The following is a 16,125-nucleotide window of genomic DNA, read 5'->3' as shown; positions in this document are numbered from 1 at the left end:
AGTGAAAATGGGGCTGAAGCACGGCGCGAGGGTCCACGTGATGCTTATAGCAATAGCGACGCGGCGTCGGCCTCGGCCAGAGCGCGCGAGGAGGAGGCGGCATTCGTCAAAGCATGCCGCTACTTTTTTTTTTTTTTTTATTGCGACAGCGTGCCTTCTGGCATAAAGAAATATTTAAACATGTAGATACACTCCGGATTCACGGAGGAAGTCCAGCAATGCCCGGTGGTGGGGCCCCAAGATCCAACTTTCGACATCTGGCGGCCGACCTGGGGGTGGTCCACATCGAAGCAGGTGTTTCTGGCGGAGGGCATGTAGAGAAGGGCAAGTCCAGAGGAGGTGCCCAGTGTCCACCTCGCAGACAGGAGCGGGACAGAAGGGGCAGGAATCGCTGATGGAGGCACGGTACTGTGCCGACCACGACCAGGTTATCGCAGGGGTGAGGGCGACACGGAGGCGTAACCTTCGTAACAAGACCTCTTCCCAGCGCGCTAGGCCGCCAGGGAGGTCGGTGCCACACGGTGGGAGAAGTGCTCGCGTGGCGCGCCGAAGATGTTCTTTTTCTGCGAAGAGCCTTGTCTCCGGAGAGGTGGGGGCCAGTTGAAGTGGACGCGAAGGTTTGTTATGGCTCGCTGCATCCACTAAGGCTTGTGTGGGATGCGCATTGCGACGTATCCATTGTACACGTACTGTAACGGATAATTTCTCCACTGTGTCCTGAATGTCCTGTGCCAAAACGTCGGAATTCAGAACACGCCGCAGACAACGGATGGCAGCTGAGGAATCGGTGAAGATATCAATGTGTCTACTAGACGGCGGAAGCAGCGGACAGAGGATGGATATTGCGTCTCGGATTGCCAAGAGCTCCGCCTGTGTCGACGGCCAGGCAGGGGAGCAAGCATACGAGCAGGTTGCGATTTCTGACAATACTTCAGGACAAGCGATAGCCGTGGTGACGTGATCATCACTCACGCTAGCGTCGACATACGCTACATGTCTGCACGAAGAGCTTGCACTCGTAGCTGATGAGCTATTTGCTATTATACTCGACTCTCTAAGGTGGCCAATGGATCGTGTGTGTATGCGAGTCAGAGGCCGATTGCCCGTAACTTGCTGATAAAGCCATGGTGGTCGTGGCGAGCAAGAATCGCAGGGCATCACTGAACCGTCTGCCATATACTTCTCAAGAGCTGCAGCTTCAGGGAATTATGGCACTTTGCGGAACGAGCTTGGCGACGCTGGTGGACCAGTTCGTCTAGCGTATTTAATTGCGCTTCGGCCTGGAGTGCGTGAATGGGCGTAATTTGTGGGAGGCCCGTAATAACCCGCATTGCTGCTCGATTGATAGATTCCAAGCGGTCCCACTCTGCTCGTGTCATGTGGTGAAACTGGGCTTGGTATATCAATCTTGGCTGTAGCACAGTACATATGAGGAGGCGGGCAATGGTGGTTGTGGCACCACCTGACTTTTGAGAAATCCTACGGATGAGGTGCAGCATTTGGGATGTCTTCTGACGTGCTGTGCGAATCCAGGGGCCGGCGGAGCCGGAATCGTACAAGTCCAGGTCGAGGACTCGGAGTGAGTTGACGATTGGAATTCTGTTTCCGTGCAAGAGAAGGACGATAGGGGTGGTGTTAAACGCACGGCGGCCGCGCGCATTCGCGACCGGAAGCAGAGCCGTCTTTTGAGGCGACAACGTGAGTCCCAGAAAAGAGCACCATTGATCTGTAATTGTAAGAGCGAGCTGCAACCTTGTGGCTTGAATTTGGAGAGACGGGTGGACAGTCCAGACTGTGATGTCATCCGCATAAATGAGTGCGTGCAGGTCAGCAATGTCGCCCAATCGCCATGCCAAGGGTAGGAGGCTAATGTTGAAAAGTATAGGGGCCAGCACTGACCCTTGCGGTACACCGCGATGTGGCCGAAAGGATCCCACATTCTCCTTGTTGATGCGTATGGCGAATTCACGAGATGTAAGAAAGGTGTGAATAAACTTGCATATGTGGGCGGGTAAGTGAATCCAGCGTAGCACCTCAACGAGGGCAGCATGGCTGACGTGGTCGTATGCTTTGTGCCCATCCATGCCGAGCACGGACCTCACGCGGGTAGATCGGCCACCAATCAAAACCATAGAGGACAAGTGACCTAGGCCGTCTTCTGCTCCAAGGTGGGGGCGGAAGCCAACTTGCGACGGATGATACCAGTGATGTACGTCTAGCCACCACTGGAGACGGTTAGCCACCATGCGTTCCAACAATTTCCATAATGTACACATAAGAGAAATTGGTCGAAGATTTGATATGTTGTCATGAGGTTTGCCGGGCTTTGGGATGGCGATTATAGCTGCTTGCAGCCAGTGCTCCGGTACTTCTCCTGACAGCCATGCAGCGTTTAACGAGCTAAGAACATCTTTCAAGGTGGCTCCTTCTAGGTTTTTAAACGCCTCATAGGTCACGCCGTCAGGACCCGGGGCAGTCTTCAATTTGGCTTGGTCTATTGCAGCGAGAAATTCAGCCACCGTGAACGGAGACTGCATCCCAGCGATAACGTGAGCTGATGGGAGTGCCCCTGCACTCGGCGTAAGCGTAAATGGGGCGGAGACCACAGGTGGCTGCGTATCATAACCGGGAAATAATGCCTGCGCTATGTCAAATGCAAAGGCGTCTGCGGTTTTGCCAGACGCGAGGCACGCGCTGGAACCCGGGTCAGGAGAGCGTCCACCAATTTCTATTGCTCGGAATGTTCTCCAAATTGAGGCGGCGCTGGTGGTTGGACCTAGCGAAGAACACCAGGCCAACCAGCGTTGACGTGAAAGGCGACGTTCGTGGCGTCTAGCTGCAGCTGTCAGCTGACGGTGGCGGAGTTGAGCCTCCACGGAATCTGGGTGTCGGCTGGCATGAACCTCTGCTTGGCGACGCTGTGCCCAAAGCTGTAGGAGTCGAAGATCTGGCGCCGGACGAGATTCCTCGACCCATGACGTTAAAGTGGCTGTTTTGACCGCCGATTGTAACATTGGGATGGGGTCGCATAGAGGGGCAAGAGCGTCCCTTGATAACGAAGCACGAAACGTGTCCCACTCGATCACCCTACATTGGCGACGGAGGCGGTCGGTTTTCTGAGGGGCTAAGTCGAGTCGAATGGGATGGTGATCACTCCCCCAGCAGTCCGGTTCCCGATGCCAGGTAACTGTCTGATGGCCCAATTGACCACCAGGCCAGGTCCGGTGAATACGGTGGCATTCGTGGGTGGGTGCAACGTCGTGTAGGCATGGATACGTCATTAATCAGATTAAAGTTGTTCTGGGTGAGAGTATCAAGGATGAGACGTCCACGTTCACTAGACACATAGTACCCCCCCTCACGGTGAGGAGCATTGAAATCACCGATGATGCCGACGAAGCCAGGCGATCCACCCTAGACGAAGACGGGGCGCCTGTCCCGAGTGAGGACGCACATAACACGACACAAGCACAACAGCACACTGAGAGAGTTGCACCTTTACAGCCACGACCTCTTGCCACGCAGTGCACCATGTCACCATAGGTATAACCGTCTGAACGAGGGAGGTACGAACATATATAGCTGCTTTGCCTGGTTTATCACCTGACCGGCACGCACGGCGATCTGGGATGGAAGGTGTTGCGTAGCTAGTAAACCCCGAGATTCGAGGAAGAGAGTTCTGCTCCTGCAGGAGGAACGCCCAAGCTCGAAGTGAGCCCAAGCGTATGCGTTCTCGGAGCTCGCCAACCTTGTTAGCAGACCCCGACAGTTCCATTGAATTACATATGAAGGCGGGTTGGAGGCCATTGTGGCAGCCATCATAATAAGTGCTCCGCAAGAGTGGCAGTTAGGGCCTGTAACTGTTGCACAACATAACGCAGAAGCGATGCCGGGTCGGAGGCGAGTTTAGGCGCAGGTTCACGCACAGACGCAATACCTGACGCCGGCACTGGTGAATGACATTTATGAGGCGGTTGTGCCGCCGATGACCTATTTGTTGTCGACGAAGTGTTCGCAGTGACAAGGCGGTTGCGGCGAGAGTTGAGTTTGGATAGTTCCGTTTGCAATTTTTCGATGTTGTGATCGATGTCACCCAATTCCTTTTGAAGTTCCTCCTGGGCCGTTGTAGAGGCACGATGCCTGTGACGAGTCCGGCTAGTAACATCGCTGTAAGTTGCCTGAGGAGTAGATACCCCCTTAGATGATGAAGGGTCGTCTTCCTCGATGGCTTCATCCTCTTGTGTTAGCAAAGCGAAGCGGTTGGTAGACACCAACAGGTCCTGGGTATGTGGAGTAGGGCGAAAAGTGCGAACGCCGCGTTTACTTTTCTGAGCCTTACGTTTCGTTGGGCAAGCGCGATCCGTTATTGAATGGTCATTGGATTTGCATAGACCACATCGGAATGCTTGGGAGGTGATTGGCTCATTTGTCTGCACCGGAGCCGGGTTAGGGCACGATGCACGCATGTGGCCTTGTTGTAGGCACTGGTAACAGTATACTACGCTTGGGCGGTATGAACGAGGTCGAAGGACGCACCCATTGTAGATAAACCGTTTGGGTGGGGTAGCGGGTCCTGAAACTGTTACCAGGCATGTCCGACCACGTCCTAGGTAGCGGGCTAGCAGCACATGATGAGTGTCACAAGTCAAAGTATCACGTAGAGTTTCCGGCGGTTCGTCGGGATCGACCCCTGTTACCACGTAGCGAGAGATGTCCGTGCCAGAGAGCAGGTATGCTTGAACGGGCAAGACGCGTCCACTGGGAAGGGTGATTGCTGTCAATGTGCACAGGGCACACACTTTCTCTAAGGACGGCACCCACACCGACACCGTGTTGGAGGCCCGGTGATATGTGTAGCCTGAGAAGCCCGTCGCGATGACGCAAGAAGCGAGCGTTTTCTGAAGGGTCGTTGTAGGGATGTCTTCTATGTTGTAGCCTTCCTTTGGACGGATGGCAACTTTGTACGATGCAGGGGGGCTGTTAGACGGGCGTTCCGGGAGAGCGTCTGGATTCAGCAGACACGGACGCCTCTGGACAGTAGCAACTGACGAGGCAAGCACTGGAGACGCGCCCGGTGATGCAGCGTTGCACAGAGACGCCTGTGTTCGCAGGTCCCCTACCTCGTCTTCCATCGACTCTTCGTTGGTGGCGGTAACCGACTCAGCAGCAGGAGTAGTCGCCATGATCTCCACAGCCAACTGCTGCCGCAGCTGCTCTTTCTTGCGCGGCGTTATTGCGCCTTGGCGGGATCGCTGTTCACGCGATGAGGCGGCTAAGCCTAAAGCACTCTGACTCACTTTAGGCGACGCTGTTTTGCCCCCGGGAGCATCCCGGGGGCCGTCGATGGCTCGGTTCGGTGCCACAGGTGGACTGGCTACGAGGAACGGCCAGAGGTGGCGGAATTTCACAGTTCCAAAGGGAAAAAAGCACTTCAAAAGCCGGAGCTGCAGGAACACACGTCCGACCGCCGCTACTTTACGAAGCTTAAGGGCCTTTAGGAGTTCGTGGGGCTTAGGGCCATCTGTATGAAGGAACTTTTCCGTCGGAAGAAAAAAATAATGCGACGCCATATCCGTTAAAGAGAAGTGACGTTATTTTGTTCTTGAAGGCGCGAAATTTGTTTTGGGGGCCTGCCATTAGAGCTGTATATATTCAAATACTTCTCCATTCGACTTGATCAGCGCTTCGAGCTTTCAGCGAGCAAAGCAATGCAGGAAACAGCCAGCCGTACGGTTGTCGAAATCGCACCCCTGCACAGAACATATACTTTCTTTAGAGCCCGACAAAAGCTTTAGGTGTAGAGTGCTGGTCCTATCGTCGGACGCTAAGCCCGTCGGCCAGTGCAGCCGCACGAAAACTGAAGTAAAAAATTATATGGCGGTCGTAACTCACTACTTTTGACTGAACAGGTTGAGACGATGAAGCTACCCGCGTCACCAAATTCAGACGAACGTCGACAAGCAAAACAGCACGTCGTGTGATGGGGGCGTATTGTAAAAGGTGAACTTTACGAGCGCGCCTTTCTGCACACTTCAAGAGCTGCATCGCATTGCAAGCGATAGCGGCGTCGGCGCCTCCTGTTATGATGGGCGCAGAAAAAATGTAGTTATTAATAACAATAAAACAACATAAACTTGTTTTCTTTACTGGTCACGCATAAACTTGACAAAGAATTTTATTTTCATTCAATGAATTTACCTGTGTCACTTTAATTAAAAAACGCTTCATTTCCAAATGTTTGTTCCCTCCAAATATAGTCGCGCATCAATCGCTGCTCCTATAACCACCTTTGCTGATGTCGGTGATAATTTGTTCTGAACCGCTTTTCGCCCAAAGTTTCGTGACCTATTTATTTATTTACAGAATACCTGCGTCGCTAGAGCTCGAAGGCATTATCGCAGGGGGGAGTTAGAGAAAGACGTATTAAGTCGTTTACGTAAATAAGTAAAGAATATATAAATTGAAGTAACATCAAGGTGGGAGTACACTATAAGTGAACATATTCAAGCGTAACAGAAAATTGAAACAAAAGACCGTAATGTATTGTCACAAACACAGACGGGAATAAAAATCGCTATTATCAAATATTGAAACACATTCCTCCGGTAACAAATTCCAGTCTGTCACAGTTTGTGGGAAAAAAGGTATAGATAGCTGTGTAATTTGGATCGACCTTGGAGCGAACGGAGAGCAGCGGGGGATGAAAGACAGCGAAAGCAGAGAGCGCAAGGAGGTAAGTGGAGGAGGGTGCAGCGGAACCGTGAGGCAGAAAGTAGAGGAGGGCATGGCGAAAGCGTAGTGCCGCGCAAGACAGGCTCTGCGGCGACGATGCCTATGAGATGGCGCCAGAGTATAGCCTGCGTCATCTGTTCAGCGATTCCATATTTGGAAAGAAAGCGCCGCATGAACCTAGTTTGTCTGCAGCGGCTGCTGTGAATCACGCCCATGCGCTGCCTCTCGCGATCTCCCGATTAGCGAGGCAGTCACGCCACATTTAGCTGTTTGCAGCGCGTGCCGCGCGACCTAGATTATCCAAGCCAGCCAATATACCACTCAATGAAAACACGTACAGAGCTGCGCTCAAATTTCGCATTAGATAGTATCGTATTCGTCAGTGAATTTTTTACCGTCCCAGTGTTCACGCAAGTCAAATAACCATTTCAAAAAAAGATATTTCGGCATGCGGAAGAAAATTTATCGAGTCTATTCTCAACCACTGACAAAAAAACAAACATTAACAGCACAGTTTTGCTTTTACTACCGCCAAACCCCCTCTACTCGGTAAAAATTTGGCAGCAAAGCCTACTGAATGGCGCCATCTCTGGCAATCCTTTTTGGAGACTGTGCGGAACTAAGTGTGGATTTTTTGAAGTCTCGAAAAAAGTTTCTGCTCACTGCGGGTAGGATGGGGTGGAATGCATTCTGCAGACGAGTACCGAGCAGTCGCGGTCGCGTAGTCCATGATCTAGTCAACCCGCGATTACGTGATTAGTGCGGTACGGGTGGTTTAACATGTGAAATGAGCGAGAGGGCCGCCTTGGGTAGGGTGCCCCTATAGCCTTGGCTGGGACCGCAATGTATTCGTTGTGCTGTTAGAGGCAGGGCGCCTTGCTTTCTTGAGGAGTGCCTGGGTGATGGACTATCCGTACCGACAAACACATGCAAACTCAAAAAATTCCAGGGTCTCTTAAGATCTCTATTAAGAGGTGTACGGCAAAAGCCTACTCTTCCTCCTATAATTCGGCTTTCTCTTTGCCTCTTCTCTTAGTCATTACTGCTTATACTAATAAGCATTTTTAGTCATTTGTAATCAATTGTGGTGATTACAAGCTGTTAGAAATGTTGGTCATATCATAGTCATTTCAGTCATTACTGGTAATTACTAAGCATTTCAGTCATTTCTAATCAACTGTAGTCGTTAGACACATTGGCCATATTGTAATCATTACAAGTCATTTCAGTCATTACTGGTCATTTCTAATTAATTGTAGTCATTACAAGTTGTCATTAGACATATTGGTCATTTCATACTCATTACTGCTCACTAGTAAGCATCTTGTCATTTCTAATCAATTGTGGTCATTACAAGCCGTTAGACATTAGTCATGCTGTAGTCATTACTACTCATTACTAGACATTTCTAATCAATTGTGGTCATTACAAGCCATTGTTAGACATATTGGTCATTTCAGAGCTATTAGTAGTCATTATTAACCTCTACCAATCTATATTATAATGTTATCATTCACTAACTGTCACTATTAATCATTTTTCATTTTTTAATCTCTTCCCACGGTGTGACACTTTGGTGGACTCTCCAGCATCAGGTCTGCTGACACTAACTTCACCATGAGCCTAGAAAGGCTTTCGCCTTAAAAGCAGTGAGGGCATGCAGGAGCCTTTCATAGCTGTGCAAACCTCCAAGCCGGTCTCTGTCCACCACAGGCGTCATGGATGACTTGTCTGCTCAAACTTTCGCTGATTCCACTTGGCCGACCTTCCCCAACTTTTCTTACTGGACCAGATGTGCGACGCGCTCCGCTGTTCGTATAGCAACAGCGACATGACACAATCAAAAACGATTTGGGGAGAGGAATCGCCTCCACCTTGGGATCGCTACTGGTGCATAGATGGTAATGTGCTGTACACAAATTGTGTTTCTCTGTAATAACATGACAGATCTGCAAGGCAATGGACAAGTCAATGCTGCAAGCAGAAATAACACTGAAATTCCGTGTGCTTCAGGTCTTGGTCTTGAGGTTTCAAGTGACTGTGGCAGTTTGTGGTTAGCAAAAAATACTGCGCAAAGAAAAAGAAGCGACTTCATTCTTTTCTTTATCATGTAGAATGTAAAAAAAAGTCTAGGAACCACCCTGGTTGGATGAAAATTTTTATTAATGAACAAACAAAACAATGAAACAGGTTTAAATAGAAAATACAATGGCTGTGAAATGCATGCCTCCATTCATGAGGCAAAAAAAAAAAATGTACAGCAATGATCCAGAAGTCAATAGTGGCCATGGCAGTTTCTGGTTAGTAAGAAATACTGCGCAAAGAAAAAAAAGTGACTTTGTCCTTTTTTTTTTCATCGTTAACAAATCTAAAAAGGCTTGAAACCACCCTAGTGGGATGACAGTTGTGTTCATTAACAACAAACAAAACAATGAAACAGGTTAAAATAGGTAAAACAATGGTTGCGAGATATACGCCTCAGTTCTTGAGACAGACAAATTGAAAAAGTGGGGTATCAATGGCATCTATTTTGCCACGTGTTTGTTAAAGAACAGGCGCTAAGAAGCAAACATCTCTTTTAAAGAAAAGACAAAATATTCAAAGCTATGTAGAGTAAATTATTGGTTAAAAAGAAGCAAAATAAAACAGGCTAGACCTCAAAATACTTCATATTGTTGAATACTTCAACATGAAAAAGAAAGTAGCAGTGGCATTTGAACCTCAACGTTTGGAGGTAACAACAATGCCTCATAAACTGGTTATGAATGGTTAAGACATGAGCCGGTACCTTGCAGATGACCAAGAGGAAAAGAAACATAAAACAAGTCCAGGTACGTGGTGCCATGAACACAAGGGCAATTTGTAACCACAGCATGGCTGAGACAAGGTAATGCACTTGTTTACCCTACTTTTTTAATCTCATTCGGCAGGAATTCAATTAGTAACACAGGTATGCATGCCAAATGATAAGTATGAGTGAGTGACCTGCTCACAGGAGGCAAAAGAACATTTTAAATCAATGGATACCAAAAAAATATGTGAATATAGGATGTAGGATAGACAACAAGAAGAGGGGCAAAGAGATCATGGATAGTGGTGGGAGCATGAGATGTGCGATACAAATGTAAGAGCAAGGCTTGACTAATGACTAAAGAGTAATCCAGACAGATTATAATGCTACAAGAAACATTGTGAAAAAATGCAGTTGCTGAAGAACTTAACTCAATGAGAGTTAGGTCAGCGGCTTGAGACAATGGTTGAGCACAATAGATACACATGCTGTCAATTTGCTGATTTCATGTACAAGTTATGCATGGAAGATCCCTGAAGGAATAAGGCAGCAATTGAATTGAGTGGAGCAACAACGTCGCCAACCAAAACAAACTTCTGCATTTTTGAAAGACATGACAAGATACTATGGGCTATGGAAATCTGAAGATCATATTTGCTGATCATCAGAAGTTTACAGTAATCCCAAAACTTTAAAAGACTAGATGTGACTGAAATATGCTGCACTTTCAAGAACGGCCAAAGTATTGCACTGCCACTTTTGAATACCTTGCAAGAGTAAGGCTGTAAATACATACTTAAAAATAGCAATGTTCAAATGCTGCAGCATGGCAGTGCTAAAGTGGTGTGCCTGACTAGGAGCTTTGATGGACAGACAGTGCCAGAGAATGACTAATGACCTAATGTCTATATTAGCTATCACAGTAAAGCTTAATGCTTTCACTCATACCTCCTACCAACAATGATGACATTGGCATTAAGCTGCCAAACAAAACAGCCCACAACATACAACAATAACTATTGCACAAAGTTCCACAACATAAGCAAGGCTTATATTCCTAAATACCAGTAAAGTGTGCTGGTATTTTGACAACCACCCGCTCTGCATTCACATGTGCAGAGAAATGCAATCCACCATGTCAAGAAAAATACTATTGCAACAACTGCCAATACATGCAATAATATTAAACAATGGCTAAGTAGTGGTGGTATGTGTTGATTGTATATACTTCAAGTGTGACAAGGCGCACACAAATGGCTGCAGTCATCTCAGAGTGGCACTGTCACTGACCACAGATACAGAAAAGTATCAGACGTTACGTTGCAGTAAAACAGAATTTTCAAATGACTAGAGTGAGGGCGGTAACAAATGAGATCGTGCCTGTGCACTGCACATAGAAAAAACATTCTTGACCTACCAACAATATCAAACAAAACAGTGTGGTCTGTAGGAGATTGTGAAGCAACTGGTGACATTCTTTAGCTGAGGGATGGTGAACTGCCCAAAGGACTTCCATTTCCAACAGTGCCAAAGACCGGTTATGAGGAGGAGGGGGAGCCGTCTCCTGAAAATACACATTCAACGCACATTGCACTGGCCCTTTCACTCTGCAAAAGCCTGCACAGCACTGGACACTGGTTAGTGTATGTGCTAAGACCTAACTCTTTTGTTACCATGCTTATAGAAATCAATTATATTTGATTAAAAGCTTTTCTAGCACTGTTAAACACTTCTGCTGGAATTGTTCTACTAGCGACGTCACGCCCTGCCTGAAATGATAACTGAACTTTAACAATTTGTAAAATTTGACTATTTTCGGCATATCAGCGAATCTGGAAAAATAAAACTTTGACTGGAGGTATTGTGGAAGCTAGCCTCCAGTGCTCCTAGCACTTCCTAAAAAAAACTGAGCAAAATTTGCACTTATAACGCAATTTTTAAACGACAGCAGCAGCAATGCCACAGAAGCTTCTCTCAGGTTGTCTAATTTTCCCAATCAACATAGAGGCTCTTTTAACAATGTCTCAAACAGTCGTAGATGCTCATGAGTGCGTGTTATTTTGATAATTGTGCGCGAGTAATATCAAACGCAACTTTATTTTTACCACCAGGGGTTGCAGCATTTCGACACCGTATCTACGTATTATTAGGAGCAATCCTTCTCGTTGTTTTTCACTCACACAAGATGCGGTCGATTTCAGACCAACCTTCGACCGAACTTGATAAGCAGTCTAACCTCCTAAATTTCGAACACAGCCTACTGGATTTCATGACAAAGTGCTCTGGGCAGATGAGGCAACCTTCTCCAGAAATTCTCAAGTCAACATCCATAATGCTCATTACTGGAGTGATACAAATCTGCATTGGGTGGCGCAGGCCAGACACCAGTCCCAATGGTCATTCAGTGTATGGTGTGGTATCTTTGACAGAAGAACAATTGGCCCCATATTTTTTTACCACAAGCTCACTGCTCAATGGTACATGAATGACATTTCGGAAGGCCCAGTCGAAGATTTTTGCTGTGGTCTTCCTTTTGCATTGTTAAAGTGAACTTGGTTCAACAGCAAACTTGGCTCATAGCCAAGTTTGCTGTTGAGCCTGGCTTGATGAAGCCGGCTTGAACGGCTTGATGTTGAGCCTGGCTTGAACGAGCCTGGCTTGATGAAGCCTTCAAACGCCAGTGAGTCGGGCGGCATGGACCAGTGGCATGGCCTGCAAGGTCACCGGACTTGACGCCTCTTGACTTTTTGTGGGGATATGTGAAAGACCGAGTGTACCGCAAACCTACAACTACCAGAAGCGCTAAAGGCAGAGCTTGCTGAGGCCTGCAGCAAGATACCGTCTTGCGTCATCAAAAAAGCTACATCGGACGTGCTGAAAAGGTGCCAATACTGCATTATAGCAGAGGGCGACTTGTTTGAACACATTCTTTAGACAGACATCATAGCGAATAAATATCTACAACCGTTATCCATGAAAAGAGCCATCTGTGTGAAACTTTTGTATGACGTGGAAAAGACACGTAAGTATTACGAAATTACAAATTCTCTGCCGACAAGGAATGGACAGGAAGCCAAAAAGCAACCTTCCACGTCAGTTTTCAATTCTTCCTTTTGTGACAACCAGTGTAATTCACACAAGTGGGCTCGTCGGCTGGCCACCAGTCAATATAATCAACCCGTTGCATTTTTACATGCAGTTTTTCCTGTTCGACACGCTAGCGGTCGGTGCAATGCAAGATTCAGCGTCCTTGTTCATCACCACGGCAGCTTCCTACGGAGACTGCGCGTACACACCGCCACACCATGACGATTGCTGGGCGTCAACGCGTCCAGGCCTATCGACATCATCAAGAACACATATAAGAAACCAGCCACTACCGGCACCTTCCAGTGGGCTCGTCGGCTGGCCGCCAGTCAACATGACCAACCCGTTGCTTTTTATACGCAGTTTTTCCTGTTCGGCACGCTAGCGGTCGGTGCAATGCAAGATTCAGCGTCCTTGTTCATCACCATGGCAGCTTCCTGTGGAGACTTCGCGTACACACTGACACACCATGACAATTGCTGGGCGTCAACGGGTCCAGGCCTATCGACATCATCAAGAGCGCACATAAGAAGCCAGCCACCACCGGCACCTTCCAGTGGGCTTGTTGGCTGGCCACCAGTCAACATGACCAACCCGTTGCTTTTTTACATGCAGGTCAGTAACAAAGCGTCGACTGTTAAATCCAGCGATAGATGTTTTATCCAGCTGAAGTGCCCACGCAGCCTTTGTAAGCTCTGTTTGGTTGTTCAGGATTTTGTCTTCTCTTTTCTAATGCTTTCTGGGGGCGTAGAGCCCAATCCTGGACCTGGGCCTACAACTGATGAACTGTTAATCGAACTACTTAATGGTCAGAAGAAAAAAGAAACACGGTTAGATGAAATTGAAATAAAGCTAAAGGTGGTTGAGGAGTCAGCACTGGCTATTAAAGAAGTCAACAAAAAGGTATCTGGCCTCGAGAAAAGTGTACAGAGGTTGCAGGACAAATTTGTCGATCTAGAAGATCGTTCCAGGAGGAACAACCTTCTGGTTTTTGGGGTCAAAGAAACAGCTGCCGAAACTCATGATGATCTGAAGCAAGCTGTGCTAGAGGGCATGTTTAAGAGCGTTCTCGGTGTGCAAGTTTCATCGGCTGAACGACTCCATAGGATTGGGCGTAGACACAAGACTAGACCACGCCCAGTCATAATCAAGCTTTTCGACTACTGCGAAAAAAATGACCATACTGCAGAATTGTTTCAAACTGAAAAATAAAGATATTTTGGTCTCGGAAGACTTCTCAGCACCCATAAGACAGAAGAAAGAAACTCTGGAATAGCGTCTCCGAAATTAGAGCTGCTGGGGGGAAAGTCCAACTAGTGTACAAAAAAATTAGGATTAATGGCGAGCTATTCCGATGGAATGGCGCAAGTGACAGAAGGATTCACACAGGCAGACAAACAGAAGAAAGACACCAGTCACAATGAATCCAAACCGATGCCCAAAAGCCCCTCCGTTTCATCAACTTTAATGCACGTAGCATCGTTAATAAATCTTATGATATTGAAAGTATCATTTTAACACACAAGCCGCATATTCTTATAATCACAGAAACTTGGCTTCACCCCGATAACTCCGACGAGGAAGTAACACCACCAGGTTACGTAATTCATCGTAAAGATAGAAGTTCACGCAGCGGTGGTGTTTCAATTATTTATGAACAGTCACTACTAGTGTCTAGGTTCTCTGATATACCTGCAATTGCGCATGTCCTGATTAAAGTACATTAGGAAGGGAACACTTTAATCGTAGGAGGCTTCTACCGTCCCCCTACTCAAGATAACTTTTTTCTCGAGCTTAACGAATTCCTGTGTTCTAGCAAAAGGTATTCTTGTAATGTCCTCTTGGGTGGCGACTTCAATATGCCTTAAATCGACTGGAGCGCAGATTTTCCTGAGCCCCTTTCTAGTGCTGTTGAACTTTTTGTTGACCTCGTAGTATTCCATGATTTAGCTCAGTTAGTAAAAGAGCCCACGCGCAGTCAGAGTGATACAGCTTCGATTTTAGATCTATTCCTTGTAAGCAATGCAGTGCTCAGTCGTGATCCCGAAGTACATATCTTTGACGGAATATCTGATCACAAAATGGTATCTTTAACAGTTCAACTTGGCCGTCCAACTGAAACCAAGAAAAAAAGATGCCTCGTTCCAAACTTTTGCTGCGCTAAGGACGTTGACATATTGGACGCCATGGATAGGTCGCTGGCTGATTTCATACTTCTTTCTGAATCAGGCACATGCTGCGTGAACGAGGTGTGGTGCTTCTTTAGGAACCTAGTCTTAAAATGCGTCAGGGACTTTGTTCCAATGAGACTAATCATTCAACAGTGCACACGCCCATGGATTACAAAGGAGATAGTGCGGCTGGAACGGAAGGCTAACCGAATAAGAAAACGGCACCGTCAGTATACAACAGAGGGCAATGCCAGTAAACTTTCCAACATACGTCTGCAACTAAAGGCAAGCATTAGAAAAGCGAAGTAATACTATCAAAGGGTGTCTTTGAAGAATTTTCTGCTGTCTTCCCCAGCAAAGTTCTGGCGTCATTTTTCTTCGAAAAAGCAGCCCTTGTCCAGTTTCTGCATCGACGGGGAAACTATAATTGATAAAAGTTTGATAGCAAAATCTTTCAATCAATTTTTCTGTTCGGTATTTACAGATAATGACAGTTGCAAACCAATCTATTACCTTCCAGTTGATTACCCGCCAATTGCAAATATCTCAGTGACCGAAAAAGGCATTTTATCTCTCCTGTTAAATCTGAATACAAAGAAATCGCCTGGAATGGACGACATACCTACTGCTTTTCTCGTGAGATATGCTGAGTGGTGCTCGAAATATCTGTGCATCCTATTTAGGAAGTCTTTATCATGTGCAGAAGTTCCGGATGACTGGAAGTTCGCAAAGGTAACCCCAATACCCAAATCAGAAAACAGGTCGCTTATCACTTCGTACAGACCGATTTCATTGTTACCCACATGTGCAAAAACTCTTGAGCATATTACATTTAAGCATATTTCGGCCTTCCTGCATGAGACAATATAATTGATTCCAGGCAGCATGGGTTTCGGAAGGGACTGTCTACAAAACACAGCTACTCGAAACTATCCACAAACTCACAGCAGTTCTAGACAGACAGGGCCAAATTTATGTAATATTCATAAATTTCGAAAAAGCATTCGACCATGTGTCTCACACTAAACTGCTGCTAAAACTAGAAACAATACTTAAAAATGATTCTATAATTTCATGGATTTTTGCATATTTTTCGTTAAGGCGGCAAAGTGTGCTTATCGACGGCGCGCATTCTGGGTCAGCACCGGTTCAGTCGGGCATTCCACAGGGGTCCGTCCTTGGGCCTCTTTTCTTTCTAATCTTTGTCAATGACTTAATAAAAGAAGTAAATGTGAAAATACGATTATTTGCAGAGGACTGTATACTATATCAAATGGTTAATAGCGTAAATGATCAGGTCCGTTTGAATTCTCCATTAGCCAAGGTGGTGCGCCACATGGCAAA

The 16,125-nt window shown here is 46.9% G+C and overlaps 1 protein-coding gene across 2 annotated transcripts in view; it reads right to left on the bottom strand.

The window, feature by feature from the left end:
- Positions 1–8,876: 8,876 nt before the first annotated feature.
- The window catches only part of LOC126516903 (UDP-N-acetylglucosamine transferase subunit ALG13-like), a 120,283-nt gene continuing 113,034 nt past the window's right edge, over positions 8,877–16,125 (bottom strand). For both annotated transcript variants that reach the window (XM_050166989.3, XM_055063979.2), the window contains exon 21: positions 8,877–11,087. In XM_050166989.3, coding sequence (XP_050022946.2) covers positions 11,062–11,087 — 26 coding nt within the window. In that variant the 3' untranslated portion in view covers positions 8,877–11,061. The remainder of the gene's footprint in view (positions 11,088–16,125) is intronic.

This window comes from Dermacentor andersoni, chromosome 1 (genome assembly GCF_023375885.2).
Source record: "Dermacentor andersoni chromosome 1, qqDerAnde1_hic_scaffold, whole genome shotgun sequence".
NCBI lineage: Eukaryota > Metazoa > Arthropoda > Arachnida > Ixodida > Ixodidae > Dermacentor > Dermacentor andersoni.
Note: the sequence above shows the minus strand (reverse complement) of the source record. Positions and strands in the feature narration are given on the sequence as shown.